This window comes from Musa acuminata, chromosome BXJ2-8 (assembly GCF_036884655.1).
Source record: "Musa acuminata AAA Group cultivar baxijiao chromosome BXJ2-8, Cavendish_Baxijiao_AAA, whole genome shotgun sequence".
In the NCBI taxonomy this organism is placed as follows: Eukaryota; Viridiplantae; Streptophyta; class Magnoliopsida; order Zingiberales; family Musaceae; genus Musa; species Musa acuminata.
Genome location: NC_088345.1, coordinates 8,407,448 through 8,433,319, shown reverse-complemented (window position 1 = coordinate 8,433,319; position 25,872 = coordinate 8,407,448). Strand labels below are relative to the sequence as shown.

At 41.3% G+C, this 25,872-nt stretch overlaps 3 protein-coding genes and 1 non-coding gene across 11 annotated transcripts; 2 read left to right on the top strand and 2 right to left on the bottom strand.

Annotated features, from left to right (window-relative positions):
• Positions 1-804: 804 nt before the first annotated feature.
• On the bottom strand, positions 805-16,583 carry LOC135619054 (pentatricopeptide repeat-containing protein At1g55630-like). 5 transcript variants are annotated; one of them, XR_010489290.1, is made up of 4 exons: positions 16,169-16,583; positions 5,608-7,630; positions 4,607-4,738; positions 805-1,690 (listed from the first exon to the last, which is right to left on the bottom strand). XR_010489290.1 is itself a non-coding variant. In XM_065120639.1 (3 exons), exon 3 carries the CDS (start codon positions 7,450-7,452, stop codon positions 5,842-5,844), a length of 1,611 nt encoding a protein of 536 aa, XP_064976711.1. In that variant the 5' UTR covers positions 7,453-7,630; positions 16,169-16,329; positions 16,452-16,582; the 3' UTR covers positions 5,512-5,841. The 5 variants fall into 5 exon arrangements, 2 of the variants coding, with proteins under 2 accessions (XP_064976711.1, XP_064976709.1); XR_010489289.1 differs by lacking the exon at positions 805-1,690 and having other exon boundaries at positions 4,409-4,738; positions 5,605-7,630; XR_010489288.1 differs by lacking the exon at positions 805-1,690 and having other exon boundaries at positions 4,409-4,738.
• Positions 3,166-3,239, top strand: TRNAI-AAU (transfer RNA isoleucine (anticodon AAU)). The gene has a single exon. It is a non-coding gene; the product is annotated as a tRNA-Ile (tRNA).
• Positions 16,584-17,137: 554 nt separating the features above from the next.
• On the bottom strand, positions 17,138-18,369 carry LOC103994248 (transcription factor LAF1-like). The gene is made up of 3 exons (XM_009414581.3): positions 18,188-18,369; positions 17,957-18,086; positions 17,138-17,883 (listed from the first exon to the last, which is right to left on the bottom strand). Exons 1-3 carry the CDS (start codon positions 18,321-18,323, stop codon positions 17,313-17,315), a joined length of 837 nt encoding a protein of 278 aa, XP_009412856.2. The 5' UTR covers positions 18,324-18,369; the 3' UTR covers positions 17,138-17,312.
• Positions 18,370-19,526: 1,157 nt separating this feature from the next.
• Positions 19,527-23,969, top strand: LOC135619052 (tetraspanin-10-like). Of its 4 annotated transcripts, none has more exons than XM_065120633.1 (12): positions 19,538-19,714; positions 20,447-20,559; positions 20,653-20,707; positions 20,802-20,857; positions 21,520-21,564; positions 21,674-21,721; positions 22,220-22,268; positions 22,368-22,451; positions 22,525-22,592; positions 23,247-23,372; positions 23,460-23,535; positions 23,781-23,969. In XM_065120633.1, exons 1-12 carry the CDS (start codon positions 19,661-19,663, stop codon positions 23,862-23,864), a joined length of 858 nt encoding a protein of 285 aa, XP_064976705.1. In that variant the 5' UTR covers positions 19,538-19,660; the 3' UTR covers positions 23,865-23,969. The 4 variants fall into 4 exon arrangements, with proteins under 4 accessions (XP_064976707.1, XP_064976708.1, XP_064976705.1 ...); XM_065120634.1 differs by having other exon boundaries at positions 19,542-19,714; positions 23,746-23,969; XM_065120635.1 differs by lacking the exon at positions 21,520-21,564 and having other exon boundaries at positions 19,527-19,714.
• Positions 23,970-25,872: the final 1,903 nt, after the last annotated feature.

The window sequence follows — 25,872 nt, the reverse complement described above, 5'->3', positions numbered from 1 at the left end:
ACTCAAATACATCAATCTTAACATCATCTTGACGAATTTAACTTCCTACTTATTGTTTCTTAATTTGATAGCAAACCTATATTTAGCTTTTGATAAAAATATATTTTTTTTTATTTTTAGAACATATATCCAATTCTATCAATATATATACCTTAAATCTATAAGCTTTATAGATATATTTATTTTGCAAGTAAATAAATATACATAACAATAATACCCATCAACTAGAATAATAAAAACTCAAATCATATTTTACAATTTATTCTACTCCGGTGAGTATGATAAGGTTAACATCCTTGTAATAGGAAGCTAATACAGCTCTATATGTTACAAGTACTTAGGTTTCCTAAATAGTATAATGAAATCGTTAGCTTTTCAAAATAATGTAATGTAAAAAAAAGTACTTCAAATCATGTTATTTGACTCGAACCCATTTTAAAGAAGTCAAACCCATTATATATATATATATATATATATATATATATATGTATATACATACATACATATATACATATATACATATATATATATATATATACATATATACATATATATACATATATATATATATACATATATATACATATATATACATATATATATATATATACATATATATATATATATACATATATATATATATACATATATATATATACATATATATATATATACATATATATATATACATATATATATATATATATATATATATATATATGATTTAAGTATATTTTAATTTGAACTTCCTAAAGATCTTCAAATAGTTTAATGAAATCCTTAGCTTTTCAAAATAATGTAATGTAAAAAAAAGTACTTCAAATCATGTTATTTGACTCGAACCCATTGTAAAGAAGTCAAATACATACATACATACATATGTATGTATATATATATGTATATATGATTTAAGTATATTTTAATTTGAACTTCCTAAAGATCTTCATATCCCATTCTGTCTTCCTCGTTGAGGAAATAACTGATGATAGTGCTGTGTCTTCCTCTACCTCTGTTCTTGCAGAATGATCTCTCTGCAACCTCGCTAATGTGTGGATTCCATTCCGAGAGTGGAGTCTCGGCCGACGGTGATCGCCGTCCACACCGACAACATGCTAACTCCCGTCCAGATCGACACAAGGCTGGAAATGGCACCGCCCAGCTTGCAGTAGGGTACTGTAGCAAACGTTGCTTCCCTATTTCTCATCAATGACAGACACCGACGATCTCCAGATCATCGCCCAGCTTGCAGTAGTGTACTGTAGCACCGTTGCTTCCTTATTTCTCATCATGACAGACACCGACGATCTCCAGATCATCGCCCAGCTTGCAGTAGGATACTCTAGCAAAACGTTGCTTCCCTATTTCTCATCAATGACAGACACCGACGATCTCCAGATCATCGCCCAGCTAGCAGTAGAGTACTGTAGCAAACGTTGCTTCCCTATTTCTCATCAATGACAGACACCGACGATCTCCAGATCATCGCCCAGCTTGCAGTAGGATACTCTAGCAAAACGTTGCTTCCCTATTTCTCATCAATGACAGACACCGACGATCTCCGGATCATCGCCCAGCTTGCAACAGAGCAACGTAGCAAAGATGTGGTTTCCGCCCAGCTCGCAACAAAGGATGCCATTGTCGTCAACGACACCAACAATCTCCAGATTTCTTTTATTACATCAAGGACGATCTGTCTCGACGCAAAATCTGATGCTCATCAGATGGCCCTCACACGATAATGTGGCAGGTTTTACGGAACAGAAAACCAATTATAATAATAGATAATGTGGCAGAGCTAGCTATAGATATTCTCAAGAAATAATGTTCGAAATAATTGTTCAATTAATTTCCCATGGAATTTTTAAAAGATGAAGCACACTGCTTTCACCTAAATGACTGTGCAATGCACGGACAACAAAATTTCAATACACCAAGTCAAATAAACAAATGTACAGAAACAAATAAACTGTGATTAGAGCAAATGACTATAGCATGTAGCTGCAATAAATCTAGTAATATTTTTCGGGAATGTACATATTTACAAAATAAAAATAGGTAGGATTATATAAATGGATTAATCCTAAACCAGTTTAGGGACACTACTATAGCCTATAGGCACCCAGGCAATTGCTTATGCCAACACTGAACACCTAATTTCCTGATTTAGCCTCCCCAAATAGAAAAACTAAATGATTCATAAATACATATGATACAACACTATGACAAGGAAAGGGTCCTCCTTGTGTCTGCCACAGAATTTGGGAGGCACCTCAAACGCATGACAAACAACACTATCACCTCTAAACAATATCAGAATTAAGAGGAATAACTAAATGATCACATATGATACATTCTGACAAGGAAAGGGTCCCCGTGTCTACCACAGCATTTGGGAGGCACCCCAATGGCATGACAAACAACTCAATCACCCATAAACAATATCAGAATCAAGAGTAAAAACTAACTTCATGCATAAGATTTCTTTTAAAATTATAAACTATTTGCCATGAGAATGTCTGTAAATGGACCTTTATTCATATAACAGAAATACAAAAATTTTCAGCCATAAGCTAAGTATTTTTTATATTCTAAAATTCTAGTCAAGTTTTCACACAAAAAATATTTTATGATACCAACAATGTCTCAAGAACACAGGTCCTTGAGAATGAAGGCATCTCTTGATCACCAAGTCTTCGATGCTATACGTGTGCGTGTGTTTCTTGGCCACCAGTGGAGCTATTGAAAACACACACATATATAGCATCCAAGACTAGGTGATGCATTCTCAGTGATCAAGCAAGTCTCCATATAAGGCAAATGTGTTCCATTTAGAGTTCCAGGATTAGACATCACATGATTTCTTTTCATCCAGAACTATTATGCCTTCCTTTCTGATCCATAGATTGTTTACAAGCTGTTTGATATATGTTTAAAAAGATCATCTCATCACTCTATCCATGCTCAAAATTATGTCAATACTAGTAAGGGTAATTCCAGAATTCTACAAATAAGATATACAAGCATTTCAGTTCTACGCTACAGTTGAAGTTTGAAGTATTTTTGAATTCTTAGAGACGATCCTTGGTGGATAAAAAATCCAAATATAAAAAGAATTCTATATGCAAGATAGAAATCCTAGAAATTAGGATTTAATTATTTTAATAAGACCTATTAGCTCAGTTGGTTAGAGCGTCATGCTAATAACGCGAAGGTCGCAGGTTCGAAACCTGCATGGGCCATTTATATATTTTAAGCTCTATGTATTGGTCAGATTGGGTTCTACGGGGGTACAATAAACTTGGGCCTTATGGGTGGGCTCACAAAGGTTAGGGCCTTATCACTTGGTTTTTTATTGGCCTATGATTAAGCCATTTTGTGTTGGATTTAGTTTTAAGAGATTATGCTTAGATCTATAGGTTCTGATGAGAAATATAACGAAGCTTCTAGGTCTACTCTCTCTGGTAATTCTAGAAAAAAAAATTCTTTACATTTTATCTGTGATAAGGTGTGTAAAAGAATTAGTATCAGAGTAAGCTCAAGGAAAAAATTATAATCTGATCTCACGTGATAAAGAATTTGATTCTTTTTCATAGATATAAACAGGAAGTGACAAAAAAAATCTTTCCATGAACTCATCATGCTCAAAGGAATAAAATAAGAGACAGAACTTAAAGGAAATAAAGCCAACTTATTCGTAGCCCCTACATACAGCTAAACTCAATGGGCTACATCATCAGTGGCATTCCCTTTGTCATGCAGTGCTAATAGGAAAAAAGTATTGCTGATGCAAATTATGTTTTCTATGCAAAATTGAAGATTTCGCTTATGATAAAATAACAGAAACCCTTCAAAAATTATGGGCTGAATTAGTGAACATATAATTGCTGCCGTGTTCAAACATTAGCAGACATCGCATATAAGTCATAACTTATGTCATGATTGAAAATGCCAATCATAAACAGAGAGAAATGAGAACAGAAAGTTGCTCTTATCTTTGATGTGACTCAGTGCCTGGGATGAAAGAGCTCACAGGCCCCAAACACTAATGAAATTACTTTTATTATGATAGTTCCAGCTGAATCAACTCTTTTTCTGTATTTTTTCTGCATTTTAGAAGTAACAAAAGCTTGTCTGAATTTTTCTTTTCCAATATTTTTTTTTTCCTACCACTTTAGGCATGTTGTGTGGCCTCATAAAAGATCAACAGTTCAGCACCAATTGAGAAGATCATAGATATCCTAGATGCAGAAGATTGAGAATCAACCAAACGTAAATAACTTGATATGTCAGAAAAATATTATGTATATAACATGAAACAAGCATCACATATGAAGGCCACAAAACTAAAATGCAAGTGTTTTCACTATGTTTCTCAACTATGAATAAATAGGGTAGAGAAACAAGAACATGCAGCAAAGATTCAACCATCTCAGTTAGTATATGTCCAATTTATGAAATCATTAGATCCACAAAAGATATAAGCCCCAGCAAAGCATTATTTCCAAGTTAGGTAAAATGAACTTGGTTTAATGAACAATAAAAAGGAAAATTGAATATCTAACAATCAGAATAAGAGAAAGGACACGAAAGCATGGGATTGTCCAACCTGATTTTTCTGTTATTCTCCTTTCAAATTGCCATATCCTTCCTTCCATTGTCCCAATTGTGTTATAAGTTTCTGAGGAAAAGTACTCCTCTAATGACACTATTTCAGAACATCTAGTATATCTTCAATAACCTGCAAAAAGTATAAAAACTTGGCATGAACAGTAACTCCAACCAATATAAAATAACTGTACAAGAACTTACATATTAGAAATAAGAAGTATGTCTATATATTCTCCAGAACTTGTTAAACTGCTTGAGTTAGCATGCCTATATTTTCCTAATGTGTGGCTAATGCATAAACATGTCAATGTCAAATTTCAATGCTGATATGAAGGGCATGGATGCTGTATCTCGGGACGACTGTTCAGTTTTCTGACAGGAAGCTTCACATATTGTTTCATAAATCCTTCAAAATGATGCTTGCCAAGAAGAAGCACCACCAACAGCTTTGGTAGGCTGTTTACCACCTTGAGGTCAGATGATCTGAGGAGCAACAGAAAAAAAACCCCTACCAAAATGTACAAAGATAACAGATAACAAAGAAAATCAAATGGACAACATGGAAACACCATAATATCGAGCAAAGCATAAGACATGAAATGGGTAATTCCAAAATCCAAGATATAAAAGAGTAAGAGCAGACGATTCAGCCCTTCAGACCATCTGAAACACCTAGCATCCTGAAAGAATTTCATGAGACTGTAACTATGACTAAAGATATCCTGCATCCAGAATTTCTCACATTGTGATTTTACTTGCCAATAACATAATGGAAAAGAACTGACTAGGAAAAACGCTTTGTAAAGTTTCCAATGCCAAAACATAGTTTAGTATAGGACCTTCCTGAATTATCAGGTATACACTAGTACCATGAGCTCACCTAGGGAGCTCAACAAACCACGAGTTGAAACAAATCTAATTTATTAGCTGAATCAAACTTTCTGTTAATTTTGTCAAGTACAAATATAAAATGCCTTTGATTTCTGGAATACTTACTACCTAAAAGTACTTCCTTGATAAGTTATGATCCGAAAAGAACAACCACTGGAACCGTTTTCTCTTTCTTTGCTGCCTAAGATACAAAAGATAAAAGAGAAACAAGATAAGCTTGAGGATCTAATCCTCATAAAATGTTTGAGGTAAATAGTCTCTGTTACTTCAACTCCTGCAAACACCATTTAGCTAAAAAGAATGGTATCCACAGTTCACAAATGGCCATTCATACAATTTCAGCTAACGTCTTCTGTAACCCTTGAACCTTGATACTAAATGAAGATAGTGACCTTTCTCTACCATATAGTTGATTATATCATTTGCTTGAGAAACCTTTCCTGCATTTCTTAATCTTGCAACTAAACTGCTGTATACTGAGAAGTTTGGAGTGCAGCCCCTTGTATCCATATCCTTCAACATGGAACATGCCTCGTCAAACTTCCCAGTAATGCAAAACCCACGGATAATAGCATTGTATGTAAAAACATTTGGAAGTTGCCCGCTGATTAACATATCTTGAAATATTTCCTGTGCCTTGTCAAACTCTCCTGCAATTACATAGCCAGTTATCATCACAGTATAACATACTACATCTGGTTCACACCCTTTCTTAACCATCTCATCATAAAAGTATTTGCAAGCATCAACATTCTCCGCACGACTAAGCCCATCAATCAAAGTGGTAAAATGAAGAACACTAGGATGGCAGCCTACATCATTCATATAGTTTAAAAGTTTAAGTGCAGAAAGTGGTTTATTACTTTTCCCAAGCACATGGAGCATGAGATTATACGTGTGGAGGTCGGGAGCAAACCCATTTTTCCCCATCTCATCAAGCAATCTATGGAACTGATCCAACTTTCCTAGCATGTATTTAGCACGCATGACGACATTATAGGTCAAAACATCTGGTGAGTACCCCTCGAGCAGCATCTTTTGATGAACCCACTCTACCAACCAATACTGATTCACAGTTAGAAGAGAATGGAGAATTGCATTGAAGGAGTGCTTGAAAGGCCGGTAGATAAAATTTTTGGATTTTATAAACCTCTCGACCACCTTCCTGGCCATGCCAGCCTCTCCACAAGTGCAAATCAATATTATAAATGTGCGTGCAGTGATTGGCAATGCCTTCTCGATCATCTCATCCATCAGTCTCCACATGGCTTTCAATTCCTTAGCTTCTGCAAAAACTTTCAGGGTAAGATTATAGCTGTTAGTGTTATGCCTGTAGTCCATCTGTTGACCCGACCACACAAAGAACTTATAGGCCAATTTGGCACACCGCAACCTGTTGGCACCATTTATAGACATAAGAATGCGGAGAAGAACTTCTCTCACCAATGCATTGGAGACATGCAGATGCAGCTCATCTAGTGCTGACCGGACATTGAAAGCAGGCCCATCCTGTTGTAAGATCTCAAACACCCTGTCAGCTTCAGCCTTATTACCCTCTATAAACCTCCGTCGAGGATTAATGTTGCCACGGCGATCGCTCTGATCATCATCATCTGCTGTGTCTGTACCACCAATTGAGAAACCAAGAAGGGTCTCCTCAGGGAGGCGTCCACACTCCAACTCTTCCTCATTATTTCCCCCAAAATCAAACTTATTATCTGCAAAATCCAATCTTTCTTCAGCATCCTTTGAGGGAAATGCTTCTTTGTCTCTATGGACCCTTTCTGGAGAAATTCCAAGATGCCCAGGATCAACTTTCTTGCTGCTATCTTTTGGAAACCCGTCATCCTTTCCGCACTGATTGCTGCAAAGGCTTCTCGAAGGCCAAACCCAAAGACAGGAACCCGAGAGTATCCTACCCGATCTATGACCAAGAAGAACAATAGATCTCATGACAAAGGCCGCTGCTTTTTATTCTTCTGGCGTGTTAAATACCTCTGACAACTTCACCAACACCGAATCCAAACTGACATGCTCGATAAGCTTAATGAGATAGTCAAAGAGCACGCAAATATCCATCAACCAGGCAGGCACCATAAGGAACTCTTTCAAATTGTGGCTTCTGATTGATCTGATGATGACGAGACAAAGCTAAAAATTGTCAAGAGAAGATGTTGTAAAAGAAGATAACTATAATAAAATACATGAATATTGAGAATAGTTAATCATGAATGAGTAAGCAAGATGGCACAAACTAACAATCAAACACAAAAAGAAAGGCTTCTTAATCTGTGTATCATAGTAATTAAAAACCAATCTAAATCATGCTTCTGTCTTGTGAAGACTATCAGGAGGCAGTATCTTTAGATGTGCCCTCCAATCTTAAACTGAAACAATCAAGAAAAGAAGTAAGGAAAAGAAAGAATCAGTAGTGGTAATACAAGGTGACAGGTTTTACAGAACAAAAAACCAATTATAATCATACATAATGTGGCAGAGCTAGCTATAGATATTCTCAAGAAATAGCATTCCAAATAATTGGTCAATTAAGTTCCCATGATAGTCACCTAATACAAAAATGTTATAAAAGATTAAGCACATTGCTTTCACCTAAATGACTGTGTGATCCACAGACAAAAAATTTCCAAACAGAAGCCAAATAAACAAATGTACATAAACAAATAAACTGTGATTAGAGCAAATGACTGCAGCATGTAGCTGCAATATATACAGTAATATTTTTCAGAAATGTACATCTTTACAAAATAAAAATAGGCAGGATCATATAAATGGATTAATCCTAAACCTTTTTTATGTACACTAGCCTAGGCACCCAGGCAATTGCTCATGCCAACACTGAACATTTAAATTTCCTGATTTGGCCTCCCCAAATAGAAAAACTAAATGATTCATAAATACATATGATACATTATGACAAGGAAAGTGTTCTCCTTGTGTCTACCACAGCACTTGGGAGGCACCTCAATCATATGACAAACAACACTATCATCTCTAAACAATATCAGAATTAAGAGGAAAAACTAAATGACTCATAAATACATATGATACATTCTGACAAAGAAAGGGTCCTTGTGTCCACCACACCATTTGGGCAGCACCTCAATCACATGACAAACACCACTATCAACCCAAAACAATATCAGAATTAAGAGAAAAAAACTAACTTCATACATAAGACTTCTAACTATTTGCCATGAGAAAGTTTGTAAATGGAACTTTATTCATATAACAGAAATACAAAAATTTTCAGCTATACTCTAGGTTTTTTTTCTCCAAAATTCTAGTCAAGTTTTCACACAAAAATTATATTATGATGCAACCAATGCCTCAAGAAGTATTACACCTTGAGAGTAAAGCATCATTTAAAAAAAAAAACAATATGTTCATTTGCAGAACCTTATCATTTTCTGAAAGTTTTAAGCTTCTATGCAAAATCCAAAGATATGATTAGCTCAAAATGCCATTAACACTCTCATGGTAATCAATCTTCTAAAAGTGCAACTTGACCACATACCAGAAAATTATCCATTTTGCTTAGTTTAGTTCATATATTTGAAAACTAAAAAACTGATTCTTAATTTAAAAGTTTTCAAGGCATTCTATGGGAACAAACTAGTACTACCTAAAGTCGAGTCAATCAGTCAAATGCATACCAAGGTCTTTAACTTTTTAAATGCATCCAGAACTGAAACTTTAAGCACCAAAAAGTTGCAAAGGCATCCAAAAGGGGGGAACAAAGGAAAGGACCATTGCTGTCAAAGGCACCAAACTAAAAGATGCAAAGCTTCCAAAATGCCTAAGGCACTAAGCGCTCACCCAAGCAAAGCAAGGGCTCCCCAATATAAAAATTATAAAAAATATAATTAAGGAGAAAAACAATCATTAAAATAAAAAGTAGACAATACATTAGTTTCATATTATTTCATATTAACAATATCATGACCAATACGTCGAAGTAAATTCATTTAACCATCCATAAAGCACTAAAATACTATTTTGTTCAAATCAAATAACAATCCTAAAACTACATTTGCCATGATTCAAGATGTTAAAACTACATTATACATCAAAATACTGGCAATGACAAATTTAACCCTTGAAACAAATCACAGGCTATAATTAATAAAAATTAACTACTATTAATAATTAACATTACTATTAAATTCAAGAGAGATCGAGGCTGTTGGAGAAGAAAGAAGCTAAGAAGGAAGAATTAAAGCAAAGGAGAATCGGCAGCTTTTCTAGGGAGATGGCGAGAGAGGGTGTGAGGATGTCAGCCATGGTCTAATTGCAGTAGAGGACCACTAGGGGAGAAGCACGAAGGAGGATGGAGAGGGAGGGAGGCTGTTAGGAAGGCCGGGGACAATGAAGGATGAGAAGGAAAAAGTAAAGAGGGAGACTGATAGTAGGAGGAAAGCAGAGGGAAGGGGGAAGAAGCACAGAGGAGGGAAGAGGGAGGGGGTTGTTGGGGGCACTCTATAAGGGCCGTGACGGAGGAGGAGGAGAGACAGCAAGGGGAAAGGAGAGAGGGGACGGGGGAGGGGGGTGAAGCATGAAAGAGGAGGGATGGGTGGTGATAGGGATAATCCTGGCACTCCCCTACTCCCCCCGCCATGTAAGTAACACCTAAGCAAAAACCCAGGAACCACCTACTCCCTATGGCCGCCAGCAGGAGGTCACGTCGCCCGTCCCGGGTTCCAGGAATGGGCCCACACGACCCACTCTTGACTGATACATCAACAAAAGTCATGCCTCCACATTAATGACTGACGGCATGATCTGCCTTCACTAGCCTTCCCTTCCCGACGGGTCAATGAAGGGATCACTCCCTGCCTAACCCAAAGCGGCAAGGAAGTCAACCCAAAAGCGTCCCCCTAGCAATGTCAGCCATGGTCTAATTGCAGTAGAGGACCACTAGGGGAGAAGCACGAAGGAGGATGGAGAGGGAGGGAGGCTGTCAGGAAGGCCGGGGACAATGAAGGATGAGAAGGAAAAAGTAAAGAGGGAGACTGATAGTAGGAGGAAAGCAGAGGGAAGGGGGAAGAAGCACAGAGGAGGGAAGAGGGAGGGGGTTGTTGGGGGCACTCTATAAGGGCCGTGACGGAGGAGGAGGAGAGACAGCAAGGGGAAAGGAGAGAGGGGACGGGGGAGGGGGGTGAAGCATGAAAGAGGAGGGATGGGTGGTGATAGGGATAATCCTGGCACTCCCCTACTCCCCCCGCCATGTAAGTAACACCTAAGCAAAAACCCAGGAACCACCTACTCCCTATGGCCGCCAGCAGGAGGTCACGTCGCCCGTCCCGGGTTCCAGGAATGGGCCCACACGACCCACTCTTGACTGATACATCAACAAAAGTCATGCCTCCACATTAATGACTGACGGCATGATCTGCCTTCACTAGCCTTCCCTTCCCGACGGGTCAATGAAGGGATCACTCCCTGCCTAACCCAAAGCGGCAAGGAAGTCAACCCAAAAGCGTCCCCCTAGCAATCTGCCCCAAGCACCAAAGGACACACGCAAGCAAGCCACCCCCATTAATGCCTTCGTCGTATAGGGTAAGGGGGGCCTTGGTGAACATATGTCCAGGCCACTTAGCGCCTAGGTATAAAAGCCAAACCTCAGACCAAGATGGGGCAAGCGGGCAAGAGTTCTTCACTCTCTCACTTATATTCTTAACCTCCCCCTCTGTCTCTCTAACTTAAGCATCAAAGGGGTCGAGCCAGGACGCCCTTGGCATAGACTTGTTGTGCAGGACCTCTGACGCCATCCGGAGATGGAGCTAGGAGGCGACCCAGCACCAAGGACGACCCAGCTCTCTAGCCCGACTCTACCATACAAGGGCTCTCCCATGGCAAACCACCTCCCCCGGTGGGCTCCCCACACCGGCTCGCCACGCCAACTCTCTGCGTCAGTAAGGAGGAATTATCAAGGACTTGCACCTTCGGCAGTGAACCAATCAAGTCGACTCACGAGTCGATGGTCTCTGTGTATTAACATTCTGACACTAGAAGGAGGGCCGAATGTCGCAGGAACATCCTTCTACCACTCATCCCAACAAGCACTCCAGCGAGGAGGCTCAACCCACAACCCCTAGCCCTTTCAAGCATAGTAAGACACGCGCCTCCCTTCCAACATAACGACGCTTATACCTTGACCCAAACGTCGGGGCACTACTGGCACCTGCTTAACAAGCCGAGACTTCCCCCCAGGGCCAAGCACATGCTCCCTGCTCGCCTCGTCAGACGCATCCCTGGGTCTCGCTTAGTAGGTCTAGACCCTCACCGGCATGATGCAAGCCATCGCCCCACTCCTCCCCAATTGACGCAACTGGCGATTTCGGTGCAACAGCCCATCCTCCAACCATCGGCTGTACATCCCCCACCTAGAGCTCAACTGGAGAGTCCATGCCCCACCTTCCAAGAATCTCCTTGGCCGAGGACGAGTGGCGCCTCACCACACCCTCCAACGGCGGGGTGCAGCATTCCGTCAACCCGCACCCAAACCTTGCTAGAGCCTGAGGCCTAGTCCACGGTTCCTAGGAACACTGGATGAAAGCACAACGCTAGGCCACGAACCGAAAGCTAGACAAGGTTCAGTAGGAATTCCGACACCCCCGTGGCGAACCCGATACACCCCATGTTTCTCCCTTTGTTCAAAGCATCCAGGAGGAGCCCATCCTGGCCAACTTCCGCCTCCCCAGCCTGGAAACCTTCAATGGTGGCTCCGACCCTGCAAAGCACACCGCCGCGTTCCAGGCCCATATGTCTATGTTTAGCACTTCGAACATTCTGATGTGCCAGGTGTTCCCAACGACACTAAGGGGGTCACCCTGGGAATGGCCTGAGGCCTACTTGTTTTTTCTGGTTGTTGGTCAAGAGACCTCTCCCGATCATCCCAAAAGGTGCTGCAGAGGACCTTCCAATACACATTAGCCAAAGCCACGGTCTTAGGACGCTGAGAAGAGGCTAGTAGGAGGGTGCCACGAACCTTAGGTCCTAACCCTAGAGTCACCCCGGAGAAGACGTTCCTAAACAAACGATCAACGGGAGAGAATAGGACCGCTCCCCCAAAACATCACTAGGACGGAAGAACAAACACACAAGGCCAAAAGGAAAAAAGCTGATAACTTTCATTACTGCGTAAAAACAAGCTCGCAACCTGGGCCTAAGGTTCCATACAAAGAAAACAAAGGCATCAACTAGAGGAGGAAGAAAAGCCGGAGCTGGAGCCATTGTCAAAGGAGATCCGCCCCAAGCCGCTTCCATATCCTCGGGCCACTGCGCAAAGGGGTCCTCCTCCACGCCCAAACTAGGATACCGAGTCTAAAAGCGCCAAAGGGCTACCCAAAGGGCGCCCAAACTAGGATACGAGGCACCCATAGCGGCAAAAGTCCCTCTCCACCCTTCGCAGCCCCCAACGAAATCCTTCTAACTCCGTATACGCAGCAACCGCCTCTTGCTCCCGATCGCCGGAGCGATGCCACTCCGCCAGAAACTCCTTCGCCTCCCGAGCCTCCATCCTAGGGGCCATCGGCTCGTCAAAGCCCATTTGCAACCAACCCTCTAGTTGGCAACCCCACTCAAGGTCCTTCTCCAAGCGGCAGTGCAGGTCTCCCAAATGCTGCTCAGCCTCCGTCAAGCGCACCCTAAACTCTTCAAGCTGTAGCCGGGCCTGCCCCAACAGGACAACTGTCTTTGCAGCTTGGGCCTCAGCTATCACGAAGCCCCTTTCCGGCTCCGCCACCCTCACCACGAGGCTTGTGTTTGCCTGGGATAACTGGCTCACTAGCATCCCTGCATTGTGTGCCCGGTTGACTAGGCCTATGACGTATGGGTGGTGCTACCCAAAAAAGCAGAATCAGTTTCGAGAAGACAGAAGGACCAAGAAACCTGGGCCCTTGTTGTGATAGCACTGATTGACCAGAGACTCGATAGAGGCCTGGCATATCGGCTTGCCTAGAACCGAGCTAAGCGACCCGCAGCAATACTCGCCCATAGTCATGCTGCTCTCCCATAGCCTCGCATCCTACATCAACCTCTCCCACCTAGCTTGGAGGGGAGCCCCGGGGGTCGCAGGAGGACGATTGGTCATCCCAAAGACCATGCAATCCCCTAGGGGGTAGGAACACAATTGGCAGAGAGGTCCAAGTCTCAAACGCTACGACGGGCCAGGACGCATCAGGAGTCCCGGGCCTACCTCCACCGGGATGGAGCAGCTCTCCACGCCCTCCCCCATTGGAGGAGGTACCCCCAAAACACCACTCGTAGCACGCTGGGACATCCCCACGTGCAGCAAGAGCCGACCCTTGCGACGGGCCCAATCCGACGAAAGATTCCGCAAACAACCCTAGGTCAACCCTCAACGAGGTTCTCTGAACCACCTCCCGTGAGCTCGACAACTCCAGGAACATAGGGACACCATTTTGCGGACTATAAGAATCCATATCAACCAACAAAGGCATAGAGAGTCTTAATGGACAGCGACAAAGCAAAGCTCTAAAACCTGATGATACTAAGACAAAGCTCTGCCATATAAAGACCCCAGAATAACCTCGATGAATGTCAGAAGCATCTCGTTTTCTACAAGGCAACGTCTATACAAATCTGTTTCGGGACAATGCGAAATCCAGCACAAGAAGCGCCCGCCACAGAAGTTGCGCCTCCAATCATCGCACGACAACAGAGCCTGGAAAAGGGGCACAACCCCTTAAGCGGATCAAGCCTTAAAGCAACAAAAGATCCCCTCCATAATTAAAAACTGCGAGCGATACAAGTCCCAAGGACAAGAAGGCGTGTCGTAACCCGACGTGCACCATGGGTGAAGCACCCTAGCAGCAAAAGCACCACCCGTCGCAGCATCACCCACAACCGCTAGCCAAAGCCCACCACAGTGGGTCCATCCCGCTTACGCGATCGAGCCATCCTCCCACCCACGGCGGTCGAATTAAGACATGCTATAGCAGAAGCCGCTTCGGCGAACTGATATCGATACTCCTGCCCATGAAGGTCGAATCAAGATCCGCTACGATAGAAGCCACTCCGGTGGACTGATACCGATACTCCCGCCCACGACGATCGAATCAAGACCCGCTACGACGGAAGCCGCTCCGGCGGACTGATACCAATACTCCCACCCACGACAATCGAATCAAGACCCACTACGAAGAACTAATACAGATACTCCTGCCCACAACAGTTGAATCAAGACCGCTATGGCGAAAGCCACTCTGGCGAACTGATACCAATACTCCCGCCCATGGCAATCGAATCTAGACCCGCTACGACGGAAGCCGCTTCGGCGGACTGATACCGATACTCCCACCCACGGCGGTCGAATCAAGACTTACTACAACAGAAGCTACTACAACGGACTAATATCGATCCTCTCCCTCACGCGATTGAGCCAACACCCGCTACTACAGAACTACACTCCCGCCCAAGCAGTCGAGTATCTACCCCCAAAAGTGGAAGAAGGGGCGGGCCCAAATGAAGACCTAACCTTCCGTACGGAAGGGGGAGGCAAAAACGAAGAAGGAAATCTCCCGAAGCAAAAGGGAGAGGCCGAAAAATGAGAGAATGAACTCCCATGCGGAAGGGGGAGAACGAATATAAAGAGGGAGAAATAAAGAGAGAGGTCCCTTAGGTCAACACCTGTCTAAGCAAAGATTGCCCTGGCAAAGCACAACCCACCCCAGACAGGCCTCGCACTAACCACCACGGTGCAAGCAACGAACCCAAAGTTGAATAGTGATCGCATCACCATGCAAGAAAAATGAAATCCTATGAGACCTCCATTCGAAGCTTCGAAGAACGCCTTTCAAGGGGGACGAATGATAGGGATAATCTTGACACTCCCCCGCTCCCCCCACCACATAAGCAACACCTAAGCAAAAACCCGGGAATCATCTAGTCCCTATAGCCACCAGTAGGAGGTCATGATGCTTGGCCCGACTTCTAGGAATGGGCCCACACAACCCACTCCTGATTGATACATCAGCATAAGTCATGCCTCTGTTTAATGACTGACGGTATGGTCCGCCGTCACCAACCTTCCCTTCTCAATGACCGATGAAAGGATCACTCCCTGCATAACCAAAAGCAGCAAGGAAATCAGCCCAAAAGCGTCCCCCCAACAATCCATCTCGGGCATTAAAGGACACACGTTAGCAAACCGCCCTCATTAATGCCTTCGTCGTATAGGGTAAAGGGGGCCTTGGCGAACGCACTTCCAGACCGCTCAGCACCCAGGTATAAAAGCCAAGCCCTGGTCCAAGTTGAAGCAAGCGGGCAAGAGCTTTTCACTCTCTCACTTACATTCTCAACCTCCCCTTTTGTCTTTCTGACTTAAGCATCAAAGGGATCGAGCTGAAACACCCCCGGCACAAACATGTTGTGCAGGACCCTTGGCGCCATCCGAAGACACAGTCAGGAGGCGACCCACGACCCAGCAACAAGGACGGCCCAGCTCTCCAACTCGACTCCACCATACAAGGGCCAGATCGCTCTCATGACAAACCACCTCCCTGGTGGGCTCCCCATGCCAGCTCTCCGCATCAGCAAGGAGAAGTCTTCAGGAAGGACCTGCACCTTCACCCAACCGAACAAAAACTACAATATTTAAATTAAAACTTATAGCCTTTTCCTTTACCTACTCAGATTGAACAAATTCCACTACTTCAGCAGCACCAGAATCGCCTCCCATCTGATTTCCCCTCAACCATTGCTGGCTCTGCTGCTGCTCGTAGAAATTGGGGCTCGTACCCGTTCGAGGGTGCATCTCGAACTCGTCTCGACCAAATGAACTGGCCCCTATCAGCAAAGGAAAGCTGAGCAGAACTCCGACGAAAGCAAGGGAAATCCACAAAGAGACCAAGACCAAAATATCAAGATTAGGGTTCTCTATATTCGAGAAGAGGGCCGAACGAATCCACCTCAAACGACAGAGAGCGGCGTTCGACGACTTGGGGGTCACTCGGAAGATCGTCAATCCGAGGGGAGAACGAGAGGAGGCTCGAGAACAAGGAGATCGAGCGATCGAAAGTAGAACTTCGGGTGAGCGGGGGATTTCACCGTGTGAGCCGTTTTCTCTCTCTTTTATAGCAAAATACAGAATGACCGATAAGCCCTTCAAGTCTCTAGAAATTTCGGTAATGCTGACCTATCCGCCATGACATTTCAGCATGGTTGGTCGAAGCATGCTAAATAACATAAGTTGAACATGGAACAACAATAATAAAAAATATTAAATGTACATAATATTATCCCTGTAAATAAGAAGAATTTTCATGATTCACGTAGCAAGATTCATCATAGTCTTTTGTCATCGTGGCTTATAAGCTTTGAAAATTAGGATTATGGTCTCAGAAATGAAAATTATTAGGAAGAAATTTTGATATGTGAAGCAACAGTCACAATAATAAATATCATTAATAATAATTAATGATATTTATCCAATTATAAACACGATTTCAGGCTCCAAAAGTCTGCACCCACAACTTTATCCAATTAAGAGCCCACACAAGAGGTACACCTGACATGCGGGCCCCACGTCGTGTGGGATCCACATGTCTTCATCTTAGGACACAACAGAATGTTTATATTAAGATTGCACCAAATATGTATCGATTTTGATGATTGATATATAAGTTTGCACCAAATTAAAGATCATGATGGATGACGATACATAATGGACTTCATTACATTCATAATAGGCGAGTCCTGACAAACAAAATCGAGGTTGTTTCTCGCCTAATTCTTCTTCCATCATGCGTATCCTCCTCGTAGTTCATCAATCAATCGAACCAAGGAAAGAGGATCTGATGAGTTGCCCATCGTTTCTCCATCTCAGATTGTGATGTTTCATCCACCTGCAAGGTTTCGACACCTGAGATATCTGAATGTGACAAGCTGTGGCCACTGAGATATCTCCAATCTTCATATAAGGCAGCTTGAGAGGATTTAGGCTGGAGTGTATCCTGGCACAATTGGTGGTGTTCCTCGAGGAAACATGATGAGATGTGGTCATTTGCATGGTCTGCTGGTAACCAGTCAGCAAATATGACCTTGGCGACGGGAGGTTGTGGAGTCCCAAAAGATGAGCAGCCATGGCTGGTGAGCTGTGAAACGAACAAGGATGAGTACCCATCCTCTGAAGAGGCCGGAAACGGGACTTCGTTGTTGAGGTTTTCAGGAACACGTGACTCGATCATGGAGGATTGAGAACTTGATGCCGTGAAAGATGTGGAGGAACAAGACGACGTCGATCCATCGATCTCGACGGCTTTCTTCTTCAGGTAGGAGTTCCAGTGGTTCTTCACCTCGTTGTCTGTCCTCCCAGGAAGATGCGTTGCGATCAGAGACCACCTGAAATATCAAGTTCGAGAAGCATGAACACAGTGCAGATGCCGAGGTCAGATTCGGAGAAATTAGTTCATACTTGTTGCCCAACGCAGCATGAAGCTTCATGACTGTCTCCTGCTCGTCGGGAGAGAAGCTACCACGCTTCAATCCTGGCCTCAGGTAATTGATCCACCTCAATCTGCAGCTCTTCCCATCTCGTTGCAGCCCTATATATGATAGCAAAAGGAGTTCGATACGAATTCTACTGGTTCTTCAAAGAATTTGACTTAAACCTCTTCTGCTGAAGCAGCAAGGACGAGAAACTCACCAGCTTTGGCTGGAACCGAGCTCCAGCAACCATGGCCATGCTTAAGGATGTACTCCCTCAGCTTCTGGTCCTCTTCCGGCGACCACAATCCCCTCCTATGTTTCACCTCTGGCCTTCCACATGTCCTGCACCCCATGAAGAGCTGGAGAAGTGAGGAGGTGTTGACTTCTGCCTTCTGCAGCTCATTTAATGCTCAGGTAGGTACTGAGATTTAAAGGCCGTCGATCTCACCTTATGGATTGCTTCAGCATATATCATAGAGGCAGATGGGGTCATCGATCACTCCTCTTATTGATTACAGATCGAAAGAAGCAGTCGATGATAGGTGTGTAGGGACACCAGGTTTTCCAGTTTCGAGTGCATCAGGATTCTCCTAACCATACATGCCTTCTGATGCCTTCAACTCTTTTTCGTTGTCTGCTGCTATATACTCAACCCATGACTGCACCAAAAGCAACTTCTTTTTTCTGGAAGTGATGGGTGAGACATCCACTTCGCTTACGCTCGCGATTGCAGCACGAGAACAAGCAGCACGAGGTCCGGCAAACTGGATGGATACGTCAAAAACACTTTGAATTATTGTGTTGTTGTTATTGTTGCCTATTGTTTTGCCGTAAGACTTACAGGTATGCGGTTTTGCCTTTTATCACAGGCTGCTTGGTTAAGCAATCCCAGCGGCACCCAGGAAGAAGCTCGTGATCAGGAAAGAGATGTGAACCGCTCCATGTTTGCTCATGAAGCTGCTTATTGATTAGAACACATATCAACCCTAAGCAATCTCATCTTTAAGCCTGTTGTTTGCCGAAGTTGTAAACTCGAAGAATCTTCTTTCTTTGTCACACTAACTCTTGTTGGTAAGTAGAAGAAGAAGAAGGGGAGAGAGAGAGAGAGAGATAGAGGGCGTGGATTCACTGCAGCGTGCTATCTTTTCTCTCTGCGGAGAAGTGTAGGAACGCGTACTCCATGTTCGACGTAATGCTCCATGTTTTTGGTCTGCAACTAAAGATTTCAACCCAGTAGAATCTTGGCTCAACGATGGATTCGTCTTGCGACACCATCTGTTCCATGATCGTCCTTGATTCTTGGCATCTCCAAGAAGGATGACGGTGATCTCGCAGCTGATCCCATCGTCGTCCTCAGTTAGCTCTCTGTTCACCGTACGTTATAAAGATCCGTCACATTTGAGTTATAACGGTTTATGACGAAGATTCATGATGTATGGATTTATAACGGTTTGAAGTGTGCCCGTTACACACGCGGGATCAGTACCATTGTCCCACTACGCAGAAGACGGTCACACTCAAAGGTTTGCAGTTTTGAATGCTTGTGCTGCTGGGGCTATAAAGTGATGGCTTCCACGGCATCGTCTTTTGCCCTCATCACACACACTCTTCATCCCTTCTTCTTCTGATCTGCTTTGTCTTCTAGCAAAAGCCCTCGTTGCAAGGGGGAAGCGGAAAGGGTGGGGGAACCATGAGCACGGGAACGAGCACCTTCGTCATCAGGTGGATCAACTTTTTCTCCATGGTAAACATCTCAGCTGCTTTCTTTCCCCTCTTCTTTCTCCCTTCATGTAAGGCTTCCTTTTGTGGGACAAATCAACATTTGTAATCACCACGCCCGTGCTGAATACTATTCTGCCATTCCATTTGCACCACTTGGCCCCGAAAGTTGGTGCTTTTCACATTCTCATCATTCCGTTGGAAGAAATGTGCATATTTTTTGAAAGAAATTTCACTCTTTTTTGCTCCTTTTTGGGTGATGAAGAGGGGTTTGATCCAAGTGATGCAGACCACTTGTTTGTTTTATGGAACTTTATATTTTCTTTTGTTATTTAGAGTACAAAGAACTAACTCCCCCTTGTCTGGTTTTTTTTGCTCCAAAATTCCTAATCTTGTTAGAGAGGTTGTAAGAGAATCAAGAACAGGAAATTAGGAAAGATGAACCGAGGCCTGCTTTCCGATAGTATTGATAAAATCAAAGATTTTATCATTAAATCTGCTTTTGTTCTTGGAAGTTAGCAAATGAAAGGAAAATGAAAGTGTGATTTCTTTACTTATAAAATTATTCTTGAATACTCTGTCATTATCACCTTTAACTCTTATTTTGCTTTTTCTTAGAACCTCACTTTTCCATTCAAACATTACATATATGCATACTAGATGCTTACACTAAAATTCAATCCCCTGAGCTTCTGACTCTGCGCACTGCACCTTAACCACTAGAATGTCTCCTTGGAGACTTGTTTTGATGTTGTAGATACTAGCAATAGCAGTTATTTGCTTTGGAATATGGATGAGCATCCACCATGATGAGTGCCGAAAGTCCTTGACCCTCCCTGTCATGGGTCTCGGTGCATTGATTCTTTTAGTGTAAGTCTCCTTCCATTTCGACTCGTGCTTAAGATGTTTAGTTTAGCTACTTGTTTTACTTTTCCAGAACTAATTGCTGTCTCCATAACATAGATCCTTGATAGGTTTCCTGGGTGCTTGGAAAAATGTTGCAGTTCTGCTGTGGGTGGTATCCTTCTAATAAGTTGCAATCTATTGAATTCATTAATGCTTTTCTGTTTTGATGCCTTGTACTTAAGGGAACCTTGACATTGAGAATTCAGTATCTTGTCATGTTGTGCTTGATTTTGATTGCAATTATGGTCTTCACCGTGCTGGCGTAAGTACTGATGGTTGAAATCCTTGTTTTCTCTTCACTTAATGACATTTAATTAGTCCTAATTCCTATTGAATCTTGAAAATTCCATGATTACCAACAAGAAAGGTGTTATGCTTATTTATCAGTCAATGATTTGTTCTCTGGAAGTCTCAGAATTTACTGAAAGATTGTTAGGAAGAGAAAAAATAAGCCAAAAAGGAATGAAGATTCTCATATCTCAGTCACTCTGTTCAAGCATAGGTGGAAGCTGAAATCATATGTACATATTAATTCATTTGTTGATAAAAACAATCTTTTTTCAATCATCATTCTACTATAATCCTTTCACTTTGTCGAGGAGCATATCATGTTTTATATAAATTCTAATCTTGCTAAATCCCTGATCATGCATTTGGCCTTTTAGGTTTCAGCTACCTATCTTTTAACACCAACTATTTCAACACGAATGTACAAAATCTCCAACACATTGAATCTTCATCTGTTTCCTGGTTACCCTTTTCTTTCCTTTCTTATATTGCTTCTTTATGATAAATGTTTAAAATTAGTATTTCTTAAGTTGTTCAACTCTTTAAAACTGAATACTGCTTTTAGGCACAGTGATGTTAGTTTAAGTTGCTAAAGCTTTTGTAACTATGATGTGTTTGACTCCTTTTGTCCCTCAGAAATATTTTATATCAGCAGAACGATACACTTGGAAAAATCATATGGTTTGTTTTTCATTTTCACATGATTATTTTAACTACTTTTGTTTAGAATTTTGATTCATTTCCATTTTTGATTAGGAGTTGAATTTTAATCTAGCCAATGTTCTTGTAGGTTCATCATAACAAATAGTGGTTCAGGTCATGCTGTAGCTGGTCTGAGGTAAGAAAACATTAATATTTGCTGTTTAATTACTCTGAAGTAAAATAATCAATGTGAACACAATTTGAGATGGATTTCAATAAATTTTTAATCAAGATTTTATCAATACCTGCAAACTCCAAGGTTTGAAGCATTTATCCAGCTTCAATATGAGAAGAATCGTGTTTCATTTATTTAATAGTTTTGATAGATCATGGAATATTGAAGTATGTCTTCAAGAAACAATTCACGGCCTTCTATCTGCCTATTGGATGAAGGCAATCATTTAGAGATCATTGCAAACAAATGTCTACAGTTGAAGTTGTCAGTGTCATTTGCTTCAGTCATTCTGTTCGACAGTCATCTTTGAGAATAATCTGCAAAGTACCCAAACATTATGCAAACTACAATTTTCCAGATGATTCTAGCGGGGTGTACAAGAAATTGGACATCATCTAAGTACAAGGATGATTAGTTATGTATGCTACACCAACCATTTCTTACTAAATTTCTGTTTAGGTACAAGGAGTATCATCTTCAAGATTATAGTTCTTGGTTCTTCAAGCAGGTAGGTCTTATGTTATATGATAATAGTGTTGTAGTATTGCTGATAATATTTTGAATATACATCGGTTGTATGCCCATGCAATTGGTTTTCTATTTTAAGCTCAACAATACCAAAACCTGGAGACACTTGAAAAGTTGCCTTGTCAAGTCTGAGGATTGCAATAGTTTGCCAAAAAAATACAAGGTCAGTTCTTCATTTTTGTTTCTCAAATATCAACTGCAATATTCTTTTTCTCATTTGTCTGAACTTTGGCCAGACTCTGAAGGAGTATAAACTGGCACAACTTAGCCCCATCGAGGCTGGCTGCTGTAGGCCACCATCAGAGTATGTTTCCTTGCATTCTTGTTTGCTTAAACTGCCACCTAATGTTCCCTTGCATACCTAATTTGGATCTGAAACCTGAGCAAGAAGAATACCTGCTTTCTTTTGATGCTTTGCACCAATAAGGTACTGCATAGTCCACAATGGTTCGCTGACATATAACTGCAGGTATTTACTAAAGTTGGCAAGGGTACATATAAATATTCATTAAAATTATCAGCAATAGTTGTGACTGGAAGATATACATTTATACTCCTTTATTCCCCCTCATGAATTGCCAAAACCCTTATGTCGATTAACTCAGTAAAGTGTAAAGAATTAATTAGTTTACGTAGTGTTATGACAGATTCTGCATGTTCTCCCTATCACATAGCCATTATAATATTGAGTGTGAACATATTATTGAGCTTGTGAAACACAAAGGCACAAAGAACCTTTTTCAAAATTTGCATACCAACATTATCTGTGTCTTCACTTAAAGGCAGGTGTATCCCTCCCTGTGTAGGAAAGGAAGGCATGCACTCCTCCACATGGATTTGCATTTCTTCTGGCTCTTAGTAGCTTTGGCTATAATTCAAAATTCAATTTCTTGTTAAAGTTTTTTATTGAAAATGAATTGATTATTTTCTTTGCTTGCATTTCTCTCTCTATTTTCAGGTGTGGATATCCTGCCGTAAACGCCTCCTATTATGACCTGACCTATCATCCTGTTAGCACAAACAAGGACTGCAAACTTTATAAAAATTCAAGAAGTATCAAGTGTTATGACTGTGACTCTTGCAAGCAAGTTTCCTGACAACATACCAGGTCTTTGTCCTGAAGCTCAGTTTTCAATCTGTTTAACAGAGTTTTATTGTGCTTTAATATTAGGGCTGGAGTTGCTCAATACATGAAGACAGAATGGAGAGTGGTTGCAATTTTTAACCTGATTCTTTTTGTTGTATTGGTAAGTTTCTCAAACTCCACTTTGAAATTGACATGGTACAACAATATTGTCATTATTGCTTGGCTTATGTCTGATATTGAAATTGATATATATTGCATAAGAATGCATGATATTGTATTTTAGCTGATTTAAAAAATTTATAATTTTTCATCCACCTGACCAGATGATTCACTGATTTCTTTTCCTTTTTCACTCTGCTGAATGGTTTAGTCTATTGTGTACTTTGTTGGTTGCTGTGCGAGAAGGAATGTCTCAAGAAGTCACTCAGTGAAAGCAAGAGGCCGATGATCTCTCACATTGTTCACCCTGTGGGGAAGATAGTTCACTAGATTAGTTGAGAACCCTGATGTATTTTGCAGTTGAACATCAAAAACAAGATTGAGCGTGATTCTATTTCATTCATCATTTTGATTATTATTGGTTCTTTTAATCAACTTTGTGGGTGTGTTAAAAGTGGAGTGATCTCTTTAACCAGATTAGAATCACAAGTTAACTAGATTATGAAATAGTCAATTTGGAAGCATTAAAAAAGGTTGGAGATATGGGCATTATATAGTTAAAATTAGATGAATAGTGCAACTGTGCAAGTATCACAGATACAAACAACCTCTTTGATTGAATGGGCCAAGACTGCACAAATTTACTTACCTTAGGTCCTGTGTTGGTGGGAGTCTTGCGCATTCTGCCACCCATGCAGATCCAACATATTCATGTCAAATCCTAAATTTGAAAACTTTAGTTACCAACTCAAAGGAATCCAATTCATGATTAGTTAGGTTTAAGAGAAGATTTCTTGGTTCATGCTCAATTCGCATATTCATATAGCATGAGCATGACATTTGCTGCTATGAAAGCTTACACAAGGCTAAAGACCGAGTTGTCGTTGAAACCAACACATGATTCCTTATCAAAAGACAGGATTCTGATGTTGCTGCTTGGAAGAAAATGTGCTTCCATGATGAAGTTAGATACTACTGTGAAGAGATGCTCTTTTTTACATCATTGGTTGTTAAAATCAATGTTCAAATTTTCTTTTTTTTTTCTTCGCAGATTGTTCTGCGTGATAATATGAGGCCTACAATATCCTGTTGAGATATGGAAACTGAAGTTACAACTGATATTTTGAACAAGTGAAAACAAGAACCTAGGTTGCAAAATTTTTAAAGATGGTCAAGTTTTTGGTGCATTGCCTAAAAATTGTGCTTCTGATATAAGTTAATTTCTAATTGGAAAAGATGATCATTCCTACGAGTAGTTATGTTTTACTTTTCGATGATTTGTCGGTTTAACAACATGAAATATGTAGTGGTTTAGATGGATTCTTTGGCTTTCTTAGGACAACCATTCATAACACAATTTACTGAATTGCAAGTGAGTTGATGGCTTTTAAAATCATGTTGGATCTGATGCAATGAAGCAGAAATTTGTGTTTGCAGAATGTTATTCCACTTCAACCCAACACTATGACTTGGTAAAATTTGATCTATAATAAGCTGTTATACATTCATTGTCATATCAGTTGACACTAAATTCTTCTATGGTTTTTGGAAGCCTAAGTTTTCATTGAAATAACATCATTATTATCATCCTTGAGAATGGTGGTCCAAATCCTAATCATTTTTGTATGTCAAATAAAAGGCATACTTGAAGCCATGTTTTCCAGTCATTGTAAGTCATCATCTACAGAGTGCTGTGTAATTTCATCAATCTGTTCTTGCATGGTGATGTCGATAATGCAGGAAAAGGATTGAATAGCGGAATCCTTGAGCATGTGCTGATTGACGAAATTTCTTAGATTAATATGGTTACCTCAATCACCAAAAATAAGAAGTTATTGATTAGGATATCACCTCAGAAAGATGTTGATGCTGGTGCTGGTGTTCCAGAATGGTTTGAATCTTCCTTGTTCAAACAGGAACCAACAGTCTCTTGTTCATATTACTGCTGTGGACAGATTAAGCAACTCCAAGAATGTTCAAATGGATTTTTCATTGTTCCAGATTGAGTCCTTTTCATTGGATTTTCTTTGTTATTGCTTTTGATGGTGTGCTAAAAACATCTCCAAGTCTTTTTAGACCTAATCTGCAGATATGCACACACATCAATTTGGTTGACTTCAGCGTTATAGATTTCTCGTCTCCACAGTTGATCAGGCCATTGCATGTAGTCATCCAGAAGGGCCGACATCGCAAAGAAGAAACTGAGATGTGGATTGTGATGACTATTTGATCCATTAAGGTTTGATTCGTTCTTTGACGATGATGTGCGACAAAACTCGACTGTGAAGTGTGAACAGCACAGAGAGATTTAGTCTCGACTAACGGAGAGATTGTTTCC